Source organism: Anguilla rostrata, chromosome 19, assembly GCF_018555375.3.
Source record: "Anguilla rostrata isolate EN2019 chromosome 19, ASM1855537v3, whole genome shotgun sequence".
NCBI classification, from domain to species: domain Eukaryota; kingdom Metazoa; phylum Chordata; class Actinopteri; order Anguilliformes; family Anguillidae; genus Anguilla; species Anguilla rostrata.
The window spans coordinates 8,073,877-8,092,228 of record NC_057951.1 but is presented as its reverse complement, the minus strand read 5'-3'; the positions used below and the strand labels follow the sequence as shown (position 1 = coordinate 8,092,228).

The following is an 18,352-nucleotide window of genomic DNA, read 5'->3' as shown; positions in this document are numbered from 1 at the left end:
CACACACGCAGCACGACGCACACACACCACACACACGACACACACACACACACACACACGGCAGCAGAACGCCGCACAGAAAGTTCTGCAAACACAGCACAGAGGTCACAGACAGAAGAAGCCGACGCGGGGGCCCTGCCGGAGACGGGACGTCCCGTCTCAGTCCCCCCCGCTATCCCCCAGGGGGCGCTCTTTCCCGGCAGCCCCCGTGAAGTCTCCGGCCGCGAGGTCGCGGCGTTCCAGACGCGGCTAAAATAAGCTTCGCCGCGCGATAAATCCACACACAGCGCTACCGTACGCATCGCTTCTCCTGATGGAGTGCAGAGGTCTGTCGACAGACAGGGACGGGGACGCCGTATTTCACCGAGCGGAACGCCACCGCCAGGTACCCCCGCGCCGCCAGCGCTCGTAAATAGCGGGAATATCAAGCCTGCGCGCTTTCTGATACGTTCCCGACCGAGCGCGAGAGTACCAACGGGTTTTTTTTAATTTTTTATAAACCGACGGAAAACAAAAGTAAAACAGCTTCGGCTTCGTTATAAAAACAAGACTCCTCGTTCTGCGCCGGATCCCCGAAGGGTTTCGAAACGGTAAAGAAGCAGACGAGGGCTTTTAGCCAGCGCTGCACATTTCTCAGCAGCCCTTCCTTCTTAGTGCTTATTCCCGCACCCTCTCTGCTCTCGTCATGAGGGGGGTGGGGAGGACGTGACGCAAAAGCAGCGGTATTGCGCAGGCAGCCGTGAGCTTTCGCGCTCGCGTGCGGCGTACACGCACCTGCCCAAACACCTGGCGCCGCACCGCCAGCGCCAACGCCGCTTCCGGCAGCTCCCACCCGAGCTGGCGCTTGCTTAGCTTCAGCCATGCGCAAGGTGCCATGGCTGCACAACACTTCAGAGAGAACACAAACATCGAAACGACGCGCAGACGTCCGCACGGTTTTTATCTGGTCCGCACAGAACTACGGCGGTCCGCCGTGGAAATTAACTGCAGTGGAAATCTCATATGAACCCCCACCCCAATCTCTCAGGTGATATCGGGGAAGGGGAGGGGGGGGGGTCCTCGTTAGCCTGGTCTCGTTATGCGCCGGTGATTAATGGCGCGGGGGCGGGGGGGGGGCGGGCGCGACACTGAGACGGGCCGGAGGGGCGAGGCGGGGAGCGGACGGGCTAAGCATTAGCGGCCCGGCGGGGAAAGGCGCTCGCTAACTGCAAACCGAAGCCGCCGCCGCCGCTAATCGCAAAAGAAAGCCCGCCGGGTTTCGGGCACCGACTTATCTCTGAATTCACGATCATACATTTACACACATCTTCATGCCTTTTCTTTTTTCTTTCCTCTGCCTGCCTGAAGGGAGGGCTGGGAATTAAGAATCTTGGATCGCCTCCCAGAGATCGGCTAAATTGGTATTCGTTTCAGAACTCCATTTCAAGTTCTGAACTCTTTCTGATTAGAGATCTCGTTTCGACGGGGCCGACGGGGGGGAGAGGGGGAGAAGTGCGGGTCTCTGGTGGAGAGCGTTCCCCAGGCGCCGTTTAACCGGCTGTACCGACCGAGTGCCGTCTAAAGTTTGGGATTTCACATTACGGAGCGCAACGTCGCAGCCGATGGGAAAAATACAGACGCAGAGGCTTACAGAAACGGGCAAAATGAAGGACGGCTTATTTACTCTGAATAAAATCTGCTCCCCCCCCCTTCCCCATGTAGGGTATTCTTTCAGCTGGCACAAGGGCGGGGGGGGGGGACTGTTTAATTAATGGCTTTGCACAACACCGAAGCGCAAAGTCATTAATTAGCATGCACCTGAAGCGCTGGAAATGGAGAGGGGGGGGCACATTTGGGAGAAGAACCGGCACGTGTGGGAGATGAAAGACATTACCGCCTTCCACCGCCAACCCGTTACTCCAACCGCGCATCGCCAGGTCGGGCGGGGCGGCTTTGTTTGCACGCATCCTTGCCTCCCCCCATACCCCTGCCCCCCCTCCCCGCTCCGCAGGACTGTTCTTTCTCTGGCCCCATTAACCCCGGTGCCCCCCCCCCCGCGTGTGGAAATCTACACATGAAAGGCCGTTGAGTCGGGGGGGCCGCAGCAGTAGCTCGAGGACACGTTCCGTGAAAGGAGGCTCGCCAAGCACTCCGGAACGTTCCGCGGGGGTGGGGGGGGGGCGCCTCGCGGTGGTGGTGACGGAGGGGTCGGGAACTCTTGACCTTTTGCGTACGGCTAAGGAATGACGCGCGTCCACTTAAACGGGTCAAAATAATAACGGGGTGGTGGGGGGGGGGGGGGGGAATAAGAGGCTTTCGCAAATTAGCGAGCGAGAAAACGCTCTCGCTCACGCGGGCGCCGAGCCGAGCAAAGGAGGGTCTCGCCCCGAAACGCGAACCGTCTCCGCTCGAAGCCGGGACCTTAACGAGCGGGCGAAAGAAATGCACGACTCCGCCATTAGAGGCAGTGGAGAGCAGACCCGGGGCAGGGTGGGGGGAAGGGGGCCCGCGTAGTCAGTCGGGTTTTAATGGGGATTTAATGGGGAGTTTTTAATGACTCACAATTCCAAGCAGACACACTGGATATACTTTCTCTTTTTTTGGGGGGGGGGGGCTTTTCTTTCTTTCTTTTTTAACCCTCCTCCTCAGTTCCGGCAGGAGCTCCTCTCACGTTGCGCGTTTCGAGCGCTCCGCTCTGTTATAAAATAATAAAATAGAGATTCGTAACGGGGAGGCCTGAGGAGAACGCGTCCCTCGCGACCCAAGGTCCCTTCGTCGTATTTGCGAGGGGGGCGGGGCCCCGGACGTCTCTCCGGGTTAACGAGCTCGAGTCGTCGCTCGTTATCCCGGGGCTTCCGCGACGCGGTTCCCGCCCGCCGTTGCCGAGAGACGGCGTCTCTCTAATCCGTCGGCGGCCCCGCGGCCTGCTGGTACGCCGGGGAGACCTTCTCACACAAAGACTCTAATGCCAAAGTAAACCGGCACGCGCGTGAATATGAAGCACATACGTGTGTGTGTGTGTGTGTGTGTGTGTGTGTGTGTGTGTGTGTGTCGCGTGCGCGTGTGTGTGTGTGTGTGTTTGCACGGAAACACACAATCCTCATTACACAAAGAAGATGTGGCTCTTCCAGTACATCATTGTTCGCGCACCGTAGATGGGAACTGGACTGTGAGGTCACGGGATTGGGAGAGAGAGGGCACGGGTAGCTGTTGGGTTCACTGGTTCTGCAGGGTGGCATTGCTGGGTTCACCAGCTCCACTCCTCATTGGCTGTCCACCGAAGGACAGCGGGCCGCGGTGCCTCGTGAGAGGACGGCGAGTGAGAGGGGACTAGAGTCGAATTTCGCCGTCGTTCCCCGGGGCTGCCGTGACCTCGTGACACGGCGAACGAGGCGTCGGGGGGGGGGGGGGGGGCGTGCTGGCTCACACACACAGGCGTGGAGCTGACTCAGGGTCGCCCGGGCAACCGCAACGAACGGCCGGCCGACCTTAAAGCGAGCGGCGGACGACTGGAACGCAGCGAGGGAGACGCGGCCTGTCAAAACACATCTATTACGCAACGGGAGCTGTGTGAGGGGAAACAGGAAGCAGGGCTGGGGGGAGAGAGAGAGAACAGAACTGGGCTTTCTTGACTAAGAACACACTGAACTATCCTCACCAACAAAGCCCTTCTAACTCCCCCAAGAATTAGCCTTTACAAATTTATTCACCAATGCCGACAACCAGATATCTACCCACGATGCATCTGGGTCATTACCGCGCTGTGTAGAAGACTCTCGGGGATCAGCAGAAGTATGTTCAGATTTACACCTTTTGACTCAAGGGCACAAAGACATCAGCCGTAATAGCAGCACTAAAACAAGCCCTAAAAACCGACACAAACATCTGTGTGCGAGGGGCCACAGCCATAAACACACGAGTAAATAAAGGCTCCACGTCAGCGTCAGCCAATGAGGGCGCAGCTCTCGATGCGGCCTGTCGCTATTGGCTCATGCCGCTGTCAGTCATGCGCCCGGGAGGGAGGCGAGAAGGCTCGCGTCAGAAGTCCTTCCTGTTCCTGAAGGAGACAGGAGGAGGAGGAGGCAGCTGTCACACTTAATTTCTGTAATGGTCAACGCATCTGGGCCTGGAGGCTCTCCAGTGTCCCACGGTGAGAAAATGGCGGGGGTGGGGGGGTGGGGGGGGGGTTAAAGAAAGGCACACAGACTGATGTTTCTTTTTTTAAGTAAAACCTTGTGTGTTCTGGTGTAAGGGAAATGACTGTTCGCGGGTGGGCGATGAGTGCGCTCCACGGTGCCGGAGGCGGCGTGAGGGGTGGGCGGAGCCAGGGGGACCGGGGGGGGGGGGTCAGGATGATTGGCGCAACGGGGCGGGGGCGGACCCGAGAAAGCGGTTCCGCTCTTATCAAAGTCCGCCTCGCGCAAAACTCGCTTTGTTCAAACACGAGTGGAGGAGGAATGCATGTTCCGGGAGCTTCCAAACGCACTTTTAAAAACCTCCTCCTTTTCCGGAAAACAATGCAAGAAGAAGAAAAGTGCAGAAAGTGAAGTTGTGAGGGACCTCCGCCAGCTCTTCAGGGCGAAGAGGCGCCAGCCTGCCGTCCCAAAGCGCCCCGGACGCGGACAGAAGCCGGCGCGAGCGGCGCGGAGCGGGAGTCGCTCAGACAGAAACGCTTCTGCGTCTCCCTCAGCCGGCCTGGCGCGATGCTGTAAGCAGACCAGCGTGGGCGAGCAGGGACTTCTCTCCATAAACGGGGGAAGAGAAAAACAGCACGGGGTCCGGCTCCACCGTCCGCCGAACGTGCCCCGGCCCGGTCGGCATGGCGACGGCGCGCGAGCGTCCCGCGGACCGGAGGGGGAGTGATTAAGGTAGGGGTTTCGGGAGGACAGCTTAGCACCCCAGGGAAGAGGGACGGGGGGGGGGCAGGGGTGTAATGAGGAGCGACAGCGACAGTGCTGACGCACAGGAAAGGGGGTCACCTTGGGAACGGCGGGCCGAGGACACCCAGGGACGGGTTTTGGGGACGGAACTGACTCAGGCCCTACCATAAACAAACCCGGCCAGGGAAACGGTTCGGGTAGCCAGGGGAACGGTTTGGGTAGCCAGGGGAACTGTTCGGGTAGCCAGGGAAACGGTTCGGGTAGCCAGGGAAACGGTACTGGGTAGCCAGGGAAACGGTACTGGGTAGCCAGGGAAACGGTACTGGGTAGCCAGGGAAACGGTATTGGGTAGCCAGGGAAACGGTACTGGGTAGCCAGGGAAACGGTTCAGGTAGCCAAGGAAACGGTTTGGGTTAGCGCTACGGTTTCACACAGGCGTCCATTTTCAGCCTTGATGTTTCACCGTAAATCTTTCGCTGAGTCAGAAGCCTTTCCCCGGGTTTACTCTCAGCATGGGAGCCTCTTCCTCAAGCATCTCCCCCCACGCTGGATCACGTCGGAAGGCGAGGGGGCTGAGTCACATGTCAAACCGCCAAATGAGCGCTCTGCCAGGGGTGGGAATCTGGGCTGTGATTGGCTCAGAGCTTAGCGCCGATAGCAGTTTAGGCGGGGTTAAATCTCCATATTTGTATGTGTATATTCAGACTCTCTATGGATGCCCAAACCCCCTCCCCCCTTCCTACACACACACACACATTGTTTTTTTCCTCTGACTCACTGGACGAGGCCTCAGAACAAAACCGGTGTCCCGGGGGGGGGAAGGGGGGGGGTCCTGGAGTCTGAGTCATAGGTGAACAGGGATTTTTACCCATCAGCTTTCTAATTAGAGCTCGGAGTGGGGGGGCGGGGGAAGGGGTAGGCTGGCGGCGAGCAAGCCCTCGTGCTTCTGACCGTAATTCAACAAGATTATTCGTGTGCTCCAGCACCAGAATTTCGGGTGCGGGCGACGGTACCCCCGAAGCCACGGCAGTCGCTCTGCGGCACGCGAGACTGAGACGGAGATGCTGTCTGCAGGGCGGGGCGTCGGCCTTCCAGCAGAGAGCTGACGCCGGCGAATTACCAGCTTTCAAAAATTAACGGGAACGCATTTCGCGCGGTTATCGTAAGGTTATCATATTTTTTTTTTTTGCGAGGGGTAAGGCCGCATATTACTGCGTCTGCTCGGATGGCGCGGCTCTTTTGATCCGGTTACATAACCGTCTCTGCGTGCACTGATTCACCCTGCTGCCTCAGCCACTTAGCGACCGTGTCGCCACTGTGTGTGTGTGCGTGCGTGCGTGCGTGCGTGCGTGCGTGTGTGCGTGTGCATGTGTGTGTCAGCAAGTGTGTGTGTGCGTGTGTGTCAGCATATGTGAATGAGTCTGTGCGTCAGCATGTGTATATGTGTGTGCGTGTCAGCAACTGTGTGTATGACAGCATGAGTATGTGTGTGTCAGCATATGTGCATGAGTGCAGGTGTCCATGTGTCAGCACTGTGTGTGTGTGTGTCTGTATGACAACATGTGTGTGCATGTGTCTGTGTCAGCATGTGTTCGAGAGAAAGAGACTGCAGAATGAGGGGAAAGAGAGGCAGAGAGAGAAAGAGGGTGAGCGAGTGTGTGTGACAGAAAAACTAAGAGAGGGAGAGAGAGAGCAAGCAGGAGTGTATGAGAGAGAAGGACGGAGGTAGAGAGAGGGCTGGGACGCCAAAGTACAAAAATATTTGAGACAGGAGTAGGCTCCCTGCGGACAGAGAGGGAGCCAAATGGCCACCGTGTCCCGGAGTCACATGACCACCCCTCCACAGGAGCGCCTGCTCACCTCAAACAGAGCAGGAAGAGCGTCACGAATACTACTTATGACTTACATAATTTCTATGCGTTCTTGGAAACTGTCTTGGAATTTTACTTCCACGGCTCAACAGATACGTAACACAAGCATCCACATCAAAAAGATTAACACTTACTTCAAGTGGCCCAGAATACCCAACCTGTCTCTTCATTGCTTTTGACGGTAATTGCTGGTTAGCATTGAGACGTTTCAGCCACAATCTCTGAATAAAAATAACACACCGGGTGACATAATGCACTCCATCTTATTCTGTTCTGTTAATTGAAATCTTCTGAAGTTGCAAATTAGTTTTTCGGCGACAGAATAAAACCGGAGGAGGATCTACCGTAGACCGTACCGTCATCTGCAAAAAGAACGGGAACAATACACCCTGCATAGAGGTGCACTCTCAGCGCAAGCACACACAGGGGGAACAAAGTCTCACGACACAGCGCGATGGCGTTCGTTTAATTCCGCTTCGCCTGAATTGAGCAAATCAAAGCAAACTAATCTAAACCAAACGGCCTCTTTAAAAAAAAACGAACCGCGCTTCCTCCCCCGAGCTTTGCGCGGGCAGGCGGGCGGATTCGGAAGCTACGGGCTAAGCGGCGTCGCTTTGTAGCATGGCGCACGCCTGCCACCTCGCCGACAAGCCTCTAAGAAAGGGGCACGGCCGACATCCCTTTGAGCAGGGCGGGGGGGGGAAAAAAACAAAACGCGACAGACGAAACTACAAGATAAATACATCAGGCGAATTCTTCTGGGGACTCCCGGCTGAATTATGCAGCGACGGGCCTCCTAACGAGCGATGACACTTGCGATTCGGCGGGGGGGGGCCGCGTGCGGGGCGCATGACGCGCCTCCCGGCACCGGTGCACCCTGGGAAAGGAGGCGATTCTTCCTTGGGGGCACACAGACCAGCACAGGCTCTCCCAGGAGCCAGAGGAACAGAGTGTTTTTCCCACACTGCACCACTCCGCTTTTTATGTGCATCGGTTACTCATTCATGTCATCTCCGCATAACAGAACAGACCGCACATCAGGACTTCTCACATCTCTGCGACCCGTCGTGATTTTAAGGGCCGAAGTGATCATTAGCTACTTTTTTTTTTTTTGAGGCACCGGTCTGGCCCGAAAATAGAAGGCTGGCAAAGGGACGTTTCGTTGTCTTGGCGACGCCGCACCTCCCGCCCCCGACGGACAGCGGACGCAAAAAGAAAAAGGGGGGGGGGGCGCGGAAAAATTGGGCGGTTGACGTCTCCGAGGCGCCGTCGATGGGACGTGACCTCACGGAACGGGCGCGGGAGGGGCAACGGCGCGGTTTTCGCGATTCGATGGCGCGTCTCGCCTCACGGGCCATATGTCCGACCTGCGGGGGACGCCGGGGGGGTGGGCAGGAGAGGGAGGTGACACGTTACACATGCTCGGCTCCGCGGGACAACTGGCACCGCGTCCGCGCCTCGCTTCCACGGCAACCATAGGAGGCGGGTCCCCGCCGGCCACGTTGCGACTCTTTTACAAATACCGCCGTCCTGCCAAACAGCCAGTTTCGCTGCTACATAAACTGATTAAAAAACCTGCGAATAGCCACGAGGGGGGGGGGGGGGGTGGCAAGGGGTTTGGGGGGGAAGCAACAGAGCTTCTAATGTTTAAACATGCAAGATGTTTCCATGGAAGGCTCAGCCATTTTAGTCGGGACAGGGGGGACACCCCAGCAAATGCGAAATGTCCTCGCAACGCTCCTGTCGTATGTCGCAACGCTGCGACAACGTTGCAGCAACTTAGCGGGGACGGTTGGCGTTGGCGGTCGGCGGGCGATCCGGCCTTTAATTATCCCTGAGAGCGCCGGCCCGCTCCCCGGCCCGGCACTTCAATTAGGCCGCGGGAAAAATAATGGCGGCTTTTCATTACCGCCGTGACACGCTTTGGCCGCGCGCGGTCTCTACCCTCCCTCTTTCTCGCCCCCCCCCGCCCCCCCCGCAGCCGCGGCCGCATAATAAAACGGTCAATACGGCGGGGAGGCATCCCGGCGGGCGGTGACTTACGGCCGCTATCGATCCCGGGCCTTGGGGTCTGGCGGGATTTCGGGGGGCTCCTGACAGTCCGGGCGGTCGTAGATCAGCTCCGGGGGGGGGGGCTCGGATCACTTCTGAGGAAAAACCGGGAGGGCGCCATCGACTGGCCCCGCCCACCGCCGCCGCCGCTGACCTGTCACCGGAGCGAATGATCGATGCGCGAACGCGGGCAGGACGGGCACGCCGCCATTTTAGAGCTCCAAAATTTTCCGTTACTGCCTTTAATGGCGACACCTTTTTTTTGTGTGTGTGTGTTTTTGTTAGCGCATCCCAATTACCGCGCGCGCCTCTCAGCTCCCACGTAGCGAGGGCTCTCTTAATCACCGCCGTCATCAAAAAACAAAAAACCCGGCTCCTCGGACCCGGCGGGCGGCTGCTTTTTTAATCTGGACCGTGAGAGCGATCATCAGAGCCGCGATTATCAGAGCCGCGCATCGCAAGCGCGTGGCGACGGCGGCCGAGGCGAGGGTTCGAGGCGCGCCCTGCGCCCGGCGGGAGGACGACAGGCGAGCCAGCCTCTCTCTGATGCACCCTTATTATAACCGCCACGGGGAAGCCAAGGAGCCAGACAGCCGGGCCTCTTGGTTTGGTCTAATTGGAGCTTTTTTTTTTTTTTTTGGTTGTTGTTGCCGGCGAGGCTTTGGCAACGACGAACCAGTGTTTTAAAAATACCTTCTCCCTCCCCCCCACCCCCGCCCGCGCCCCCACCCCACGCCATCTGGCCATGAATGTGCGGAAGCGGCGTGGCGGGGAGGCCGGCAGGAAATTAGAGACCCCGCGCGTTATTTAAAGACCGCTCCGACAACGCCGAGGAGGAGGAACAGGGAGCGCGAGACCGGGGGCGTGACCGGACTTCGATAAACGCTACGCTCCACGCCGTATTTCAGATAATTCATCCTTTATTTTTTAACGAAAAAGGACGACGCGGGTCGCTTGAGGAAAAAGGGGCGGGGCGTGTCCGCGGTCATCGGAGTTGGGACTGACGCGGTCGGACGTGCTTCAACCCTGAACAGCCTGAGGTCGGCCGACCGTAGGCCCGAAACATGGATGGGGGGGATGGGGGGGGGGGGGATGAGGGAGGGGTACCCAATTTCAGCTCAAAAAAAAACCAGGCAGGCTCAATTTGCTCAACTCCAAAGCCTTTAGCAGATACAAGGGGGAGCAAAGTCAGCCTCTGACTGGTGGTTCCAGTTCTTAAAGCGCGAGGGCCTTCCTCAAACCGGGGAGCGCTGATGACATCGAAAAGAGAAAAGTCTGGAGCGCACGGATGCAAAACAAGCGCTTGAACAAAGCGTTTCGACTCTGCTACGTCTTCATCAGTCACATAAAAGAGACACAGCACAAAATCAGCAGTTCTTACAGCCTGCCGATGACATCGTTCGCGTCAAAGCAAAGAGTTGATAAATACGAAAAACTTGTCGGACTGGCGACCTCACGCGAGGCTGTAAGTTTGATTTCGATGCCGCAGGAGAGTTGGGCTGTAGCAGTCTCCCGCCCGGCTCGTTAAAGTGAAGGGCGGCCATGATCGTTTTGAGCCCGTCTTGAGTTAACCACAACGCTCGCCTTCCACTTAGGTAATTATATAAAACCGAACCTTAAGCGGAACAAAAGGAGCAGAAATCAATCGGCTCCCTGCAACGGGCGATAAAGGCTACGGAAACAGGGGGGGGCGCTGGGGGGGATTGCCACTAAGTGCGGAAAAATAACAGATCTCATTTTCTCATTTGTGGAGAAATTCTTCAGCCAGAAGGTGAGTCGATGAAGGAGAAACCGGATGCCTGTGTGGTGGTGGTGGTGGGGGGGTTGGCTTGCTCGCTGCTATGGAAACCTAACTGAAGTGTGTTTGTTGGCAGGCTGGGGTTGTGAGAACGCTTGGCGCTGCTAATGGGTCCTGGAGAGGGCTGTGGGCTCTCCGGTGCGCCCCGCTCATGCCAGGCTTGGACCACGGGGGGGGCTGGGGGAGTGGCTGAGGGCCGGTCGCCATGGAGAGCAGCCCGGAGACGCTCCTACACCCCGCCTCGCGGGCCCCCCAAACTCAAACGGGCGCAGCTGAGGCAGAGCAGCCCTCCTGTCCCGCTGCATTAAAAAGCCCACGCAGCTCCAGTAAGAAGTCCAAATGATTTTGACGTGCGCCGGCCCCCCCAGCGGTTCGCCGATGCCGGGGGGAGGCCCAGCTCCTCCAAGCGGAAGCGAGCGGACCTGGCGTTCTTCTAGAACTTTCCTCGGCCCCGTCTCAACCTCGCGGAGGCCCAGCGAGACCGGACCGGCACACACTTGGCTCAGGTGGGCCACACTTGTCCATTTGCTGTAAACCTCACACAAGGACAGCCCAGAGGCGTAACCCCTCTGACAAATCCTGATTTGGTACGTTCCGTCCACAATGCCCGCTGTGACCTGCGCTTAATCCGACGAAATCAAATCTCTCACCCCGCGTCTGTGAAAGACCGCTTGAAGTTATGCTGGGAGAAGAAAAAACTCTTATGACACCTTACGAGGGCAGCGGGTTCGAGGCTAATCAGAACCGCGGTAGCGCAGGTGCGATGCAGAGGCGGCCCCCAGGTTGCTCGGCAACCCCGGCGTCCGGGGGAGGGAGACGCGGGGAGCGGCGGTCCGAGGTCGGCGCCGCCAGTCTGACACCTGTCAGCGCGGACAGCTCCTGGGCCGCGCCAGCACGCGCTCTCTGTCCGTCCCCCTCCCTCTCTCCCTCACTCTGTCCCTCTCCGTCTCTCAGTCTCCCTCCCTCTCTCCCTCCCTCTCACACTCTCTCTGTCTCTCAGTCCCCCTCCCTCGCTCCCTCCCAAGTCCACCTCCGCTTCCTACTTCCTGACCTATCTGCTAGCCGCTACCTGACAGGCGTCTCCCTAGCCTAGCGAGCTCTAATGGCTTTATGTAGCTAGAATAGCGATATAGCTCCGAATGGCTATTGTTAACTCGCGATTATCCAGTTAGCGACGTCACCGCGAGGCCAAAGAAGCCCGCGTGACTGCGGGTGGCGGTAAACCACGGTCCGGTGCGGCAGCCTGAACACCCCCCAGCCCACCACTCCGAGGACCGGACCCGGGGATGATATATCGCACAGATTAAGGTAAAATAAAAGGTCGAGAATGGGCCCCAACAGAAAATCATTACAAAGATGTTTGACACGGTGCAGTTACATTACAAACGCGGGGGGAGGGGGAGGGGGAGAGGGAGGGAGGGAGGGAGGGGGTGGGGGGTCCGGCCTGGTCCTCCTTTCTCACCGCGAGCCTTTCAGACGTCGCCGTTCACGCACCACCGGGCTTCTTTATCCGGCAACTTTAAAGGAGATTTATGGGCTGCGACTGTCCGTTACGAAATCACACAAAAAAAAAAATCATAGATCACAGCATTTCAAACGAAAAACCCAACTTGGGCAGGGGGACGTGGAAAAGGAAAATGTGATTTTCGTCTCCGCGGAGACGTTAATACGAGGGCCCGTTTCGCCGCTGGCGCCGCTGGTGCTTCCCGCAAACAGACGCACGGACCGTTACTTTTCCGGCACAGATAAGTTTACGACGCAGATCGGCACGGGTTTTTATAACTGTGCCTTTTCTGAACGGGAGACAAAATTTTGTGTGCCAGAATGTGAGCTCGACTGGAAAAACGTGCGCGTTAAAGCCAATGTGCCTTTAAATAACTGGGACCTCATTCAATCGGCCAAACGTGCCTCTGTAACCGCACACTAACCTCTCTGGGTTAGTGAGACACACAGTGTGCAGGGAATGACAGGCTTTCTGTGTTTACTACAGACTTAGCAAGTAATGGCGAGCTAAGCGAATTAACCACAGGGAAGGGTCGAATCAGAGGCAGCTCTCCATGTTTAAACCCAAACGTTACCGGGTTATCTTATCGCAGGCGGGAAATAAAAATGGCGGCTCAAATTGACCGCAAAATCGCTGCTCTTTGCCAGCCGGGCGCCCAGCGATGCCCCTGTCCATTAGCTCGATTTCCCACAATCCCCCTCTGCCCTCCGTGTGGAGATAGCCCCCGACCGGCCAGCACTGACAGGGCCGCTGCTCTCGCCATGGAAACGTCAGGCCCAATTACTCTCCACCTCGCTCATGAGGGGGAAGGGGCTAGAGGACACAGGCATAGTCCTCCCTCTCCCCCCCCCACACAGTGCCTACAATTCCCAGAAACCCGACAGCTTTCACGAACAGGAAGTAAAGCAGCATTGCATTATAACATTGAAAAGAACTCTCTCCCCATGGTGAGCCTCGGGCGGCGGGACGGGCGCCGAGCGGATTTTCCGAACATCGGTTCGACGCCGCTTCAGCAGATGGCGTCCGGCCCGTCCGCGTCTGCTCCGGCAGGCCGCGCCGGGCGAGGCTGGCGCCGGGCGGTTAAACCGAACAGGCCGCCGCCGGGACGGGGCGCGGCACAAACCCGCCGAGCTGTTCCGCTAGCGGCTGCCGTGCACTCTGGGAGAAAAAAAAAAAACAGAAATACGGACAAAAACTGGCCCGCGTGTATTCCAGGCTCTGGGGTTTGGGGAGCTCTGTGACGGGCAGGCAGAGGGGGGCCGGGTTTGCAGGGGTCTGGGTCTCCCGGTGACGGGTGGAAGGGGTGGGGGGGGCATGGGGTGGGGGGTTCAGGGAGAGCGCCTGCAGATGCCCTCGCTCCGTCTGCATCGATTTTCCGGGGGTCGATACCGGCACGGATGTTATCAACGCCAAGCGGTCCATAGCCAATATTTCTCAGCTGATAAAATCAAGGGGGGGGGGGGGGGCTGCTATGGAGCGTGAAGGGGGGGGGGGTCGACTGCAGAAGGGGGGCTGCGTTTTAATACGAGAGAACATTACCGCTCCACTAACACCTGCACACCACAGGCTCTGCAGCTCTGCGGCTCTGCGGCCAGAGACAGACGCGATATCGCAGGGTCCGGGGGAGGAGGAGGACTCTCAGCGGCAGGAGGGGGAGACTGTGACGCAGGAGCCGAGGTCTCAGACTGCAGTCTCAGTCAGAGGTCTCAGTGCGCCAGAAATTACAGCGCAGCCACACACGCAGCCAGAGGCAGGCTGGAGAGATGCACACAAACACACACACACACACGCACACGCACACAATCACACACACACATTACAGCCCACCCACATTTCACTGAAAAAGTCGGACCTAAAACAGTGTGCAAATGCACACCGAATTTCTCCGGTTCCCATCACAACCCGTCGATCACTTCGTTAGCACATAAATACCAGCCCAGGCCCTGCTAAGGAACTGGCAGCATAATAATAATAATAATAACAATAATAATACAATTACATTCTAATCCCCATTCAATCTGGTCAAATTGAGTGTGACTGCACCACGACCGTGGTTCTTCATGGTGAAATTGAAATTGGAAAAAAAAATTGAAGGAAAAAAAAGGGGGGGAAGGAAGGAAAAAAAAAAAAAAAAGAGTAATCTTTCTTTGAGAAGCCCAGTCAGAGAAAATGATTACTGGTATCAGCCACGACTGACATTTTCAAAAGAAAATGAGGAAAGGAGGAAAGGAGGGAAAAAAAGGGGGGGGGGGGTCACTTTCAGTCGGCGAGCGGACCCATTTCATGAGAGAGGCATTTAGGATGATGCGAGCTGTGACATCACAATTGGCCGGGGCACAATCCTTTAAAAAAGGGGGGGGGGGGGGGGCATTACTACAAAACAACGGCCTCCTGACTCGCACAAGCAGCAGGAGCCTGGCACTCATTAGAGTAACCGAGGGGAGATTCGGAGGGGAGCGGAGGGGAGGGGGGCGGGGGGGAGACTGTGGCGGCTCCCGCTCCGAGCTCATCTCTCAGTCATTTCAGAGGATTACTGTGCTGTCGGCTCGGGAGGGTGGGGGGGGGGAGGGGACGTGGGCGGGTAGGGGGTGGGGGTGCTGTTACAGTCCCCCCCCCAATGAGTCGTGTACTCCCTAAACCAGGCCCGGCCCGTGACGAAGGGGTTTTGAACAGTCGCTGCGTCATACAAAACACGCCTGTCCCCAAAAGCAGGGGGGAGGAGGGGGGGCGCTGGTCATAAATCTTGGGCAAACGCAGCAAAATGAGGGACAACCCTATGCAGCTAATTCAACCCCCCCTTCTCCTACCCCTCCCTCTCCTCTCCCTCTCTCTCCTTCCCTCCCTCACTCATTCCCCCTCCCTCTCTCTCTCTCTTCCCCCCTCGCTCCCTCTCTCATTCCACTTTTCTCTCTATCTGCCTCCCTCTCTTCCCCCCTCTCTCCCTCTGTATTTTTAGCTAGTTCTATTAGCTTCTTAAAACATCAATGAGCCCTGAATTGCAGGCTGTTTCTTGCAGCAGAATTTCCTTTCTCTGAGGGAGGGGGGAGTGAGGGGGGGTGGTGGGGGAGAGCTGCCACAGAGTGAGTCTGCCCATACGTTTGGCAGGGTGATCACAACAGACGTCAGGGAGGGGGGGGGGACACCGCATTGGGCCTTCGCTAAAAAAACAACATAAGGAGAGTCCAACTGTGATCAGGTGATTACACATGGGAATGGTGAGCAGGTGTGTGTGTGTGTGTGTGTGTGTGTGTGTGTGTGTGACGTTATATAGCTGCATATGTGTATGCAGGAACGTGTGTCAGGATCTTATATGTGCGTATGTTGAGGCAGGGGTAGGGGGGGGCTTTAAGTCGGGCTGGGCCAATCAGACGCTTCCTACGCAGCGCTCGACGGCGAGGGCGTTTCCTGGCGCAACAGCACCACCATGTGTCCGGCGTGCGCGAGCAGCCCCCCCCCCCTCCATGAACACCCCCCTCCCCCCCCGAGCTCCACTGCGTCTCATCGGACCTCCTCCTCCAAGACGGATCTGCCAGACGCCCGCGTGCGACATGGGCTCAGAAATCTGTTTACAGCTCCATTCCCCGTGCCTTCAGGAGCTCCGGTAATGAGACACTCGGTGGAAAGTTAAGAAAAAAAACTGGCTCGCGTTCGAGTCCTCCAAGAGCTCTTAATCGAAGGTTAATAAGACCGTTAAGCTGCCTTCGAAAAATAAATACATTTTTTAAAAAGACACCTATGCACCTTTTCTAAAATGGCCGAACGAGGCAAGAGATGCGCAGATTGGCGTCGGCGAAGCTCTCGACCAATCAGAAAGCGGGGCGGCTGAGCGGAGAGGCCTTACCTGATTGGACTCTCCCTCGATCCTGGGGGGCCGGATGCTGGACAGGTGGATGGTCTTGCACTCGCCCGAGTTCAGCTTCACCACGATGGCGTCTGCGTTCACCACTTGCATCACCTGCCGCGCAAGACAGACAGACGGACGTTAACGCCCCGCTCCGACTGAGGGTCCACGGGCCCGACAGTATCGCTACTCAACCTTAAACTCTAACTGAACATTGCAGAAAAGGAACTACAGATGTGCCTGAAAAATATAGACATCTCAATGGCACTAAACATTCACTTTAGCATCACACACATCTAGCAGCAAACTGAGGTTACTGTGAAGCCATGACAATGTCGATTTGGATCTGAAAATGCCGCTCGGCATTTCTGTTGGACACGTGGCGAGGTCACATGACCACAGGTCCCTTACCGGGTCGATTTACGCCTTTTACGGCACGACCACAGACTTGCCCGGGGTTTTCATTTTCTCCCGATGCGCGCGGTACGGAACGAAGCCAAGGCGGCGTAACGAGCGCTAACGCGCAAAAACAATATTTGGAAGATTTGTTTGGAGCGCACAGAGGAAAAAAAAAACATGTAAACATTCCTACGGTAAAAGTGGATCGCGAGTAAGGCAGAAACCACAGAAGAAGAGCGATTCTGGGACTGGGAACAGATTGCAGAGCTGATTGGGGTTTTTGGGCGCGTGGCGGAGTGTGCGTTTGCTGGCAGGTACCGCCTCTCCCTCTGGGACGCGAGCCAGAGCCGCCGGGTAACGTGAGCCTGGCCAGGAGGTAAACAGAGTAAACAGGGGCTCCCAGCGCTCCCCCCCCCCCCCGGAAAAAGGAGTCAATCGCTGCTTGACTTCGAGCGGCCCGACTTCGCAACCCCGCCACACAAACTAAACCCCCCCCCCCCCCCGTCCTGTCCAGATGGCAGAGGCCCCTCTTCGGAGATGAGAGTGCGGCGTGGGCCAGCGAGCGAGAGGCAACGCCGCCGCCGTGCATTATGGGGGATGTTGGATGCTGCAGGCAGTTGGCGCTTCTGCTCAAAAGTACAGGGAGAGGGACACGTTCACCTGGCGAAGGGGAGGGGGGGGTGGTTACATCACTTCCTGTGGCCATATCGGAGGTGGCGGGCTTTAAAAATGGGTGTCAGCTCAAATTAAAGGGTTCATTAATTATGCAACCCAAAAGGACAGGAACCCTCATAGTCTGCATCACCGTGGCATTTGCTCCGTCCCCGCTCAGCACATTTTCTTTGCGAACATCACCGCGTCCACAGAAAAAAAGGAACATCCTCCTATCCAAGCTGCACAGCGTGCTATCAAACTGCCTACTGTCCAAGTTCAGCTTCACTTACAGCCTTAAGGACAGAAGAGTGCATTGTGGGTAGACAATCTGGGCACAAGGCAAAAACCAAAACAAGACTGACAAGGTCAGAAGCTGTGAATGACAGAATGAAAAAACTGCGCTCAATAGCAATTTTAGCAGTTTTATTTTTGTGTAGAGAAACCGTACGGAAGCTTCGTAGGTAAAATAAAAAGCAAGGGACGCAAACGAGGATGGAGGGGAGGGAGTGTTGTGGGGGGGGGGGGGGCAGAGGAAAACTCAATTTGCCACACAGTCCAGCAGACGGGGTGAAAATGAATCGCAGGCTACATACAAATTGTTGTGTTGAAAATCCATCACGTTTTAATCACAGGAAAATAAGGGGGGGGGGGGCGCTGGGCGATAACAATTCGGCCCCCGACTCTCTCAACAGCGAATCAATTAACTCCTCGTCAGCCCATTATTATCTGGATTCCTAATTAGCGAGCAATTTTATCAAAATGTTTTCAGACCAAAAAAATAAAATAAAATAAATGAATGGAATTAACGGTCGCGGGGGGAGAAAATGCTGAGAGAGAGAGAGAGAGAGAGAGAGAGCGCTGGCCTCTTATGAGCAGAGGCACACGCCGTCCTCTGCAGAGCGCACTTCTCCAGACCGGGCGCGCTGCAGGGAGATGCTGCCCCCCAGTGGCGGCTTCCAGTATAGCCCTCTGCAGCAAAGGGACTCGACTCCTATCTCCCCCCCCCACGCACCCAATTACATCCACGCAGACGGCTTCAGCGACGCCTTCTGCGAAAGACGCAGCGCGCGTCGCGAACCCGCGGATCCCGCGACCGACCTTGTCCTCTCTCTCCGCTCGCGGCCCGAACCTTCCGGGGGGGGGGGGAACGCGCTCGGCGTCGTGAAAACACGAGACCTCGCTCTGTCGGTGACCTTGGGCCTGACCTTTCAGAAGCTGGCGTGCTTTACAGCAGGGGGTTGAGTCACAAACCCACAATGACAAATAATTACGATAAATAATCATTTAAATAATTATCATCTCACATCAAAGGGTGTGTGTGTAGGGGGGGACCTTTTGGCACCTCCCTGTTCAAATCTGTGAGAAATCTGTGGC

The 18,352-nt window shown here is 56.9% G+C and overlaps 1 protein-coding gene across 1 annotated transcript in view; it reads right to left on the bottom strand.

Moving 5' to 3' along the window:
* snd1 (staphylococcal nuclease and tudor domain containing 1) overlaps positions 1-18,352 on the bottom strand; it is a 193,330-nt gene that overhangs the window by 161,855 nt on the left and 13,123 nt on the right. Inside the window, exon 10 of the mRNA XM_064318582.1 lies at positions 15,926-16,039. Coding sequence (XP_064174652.1) covers positions 15,926-16,039 — 114 coding nt within the window. The remainder of the gene's footprint in view (positions 1-15,925; positions 16,040-18,352) is intronic.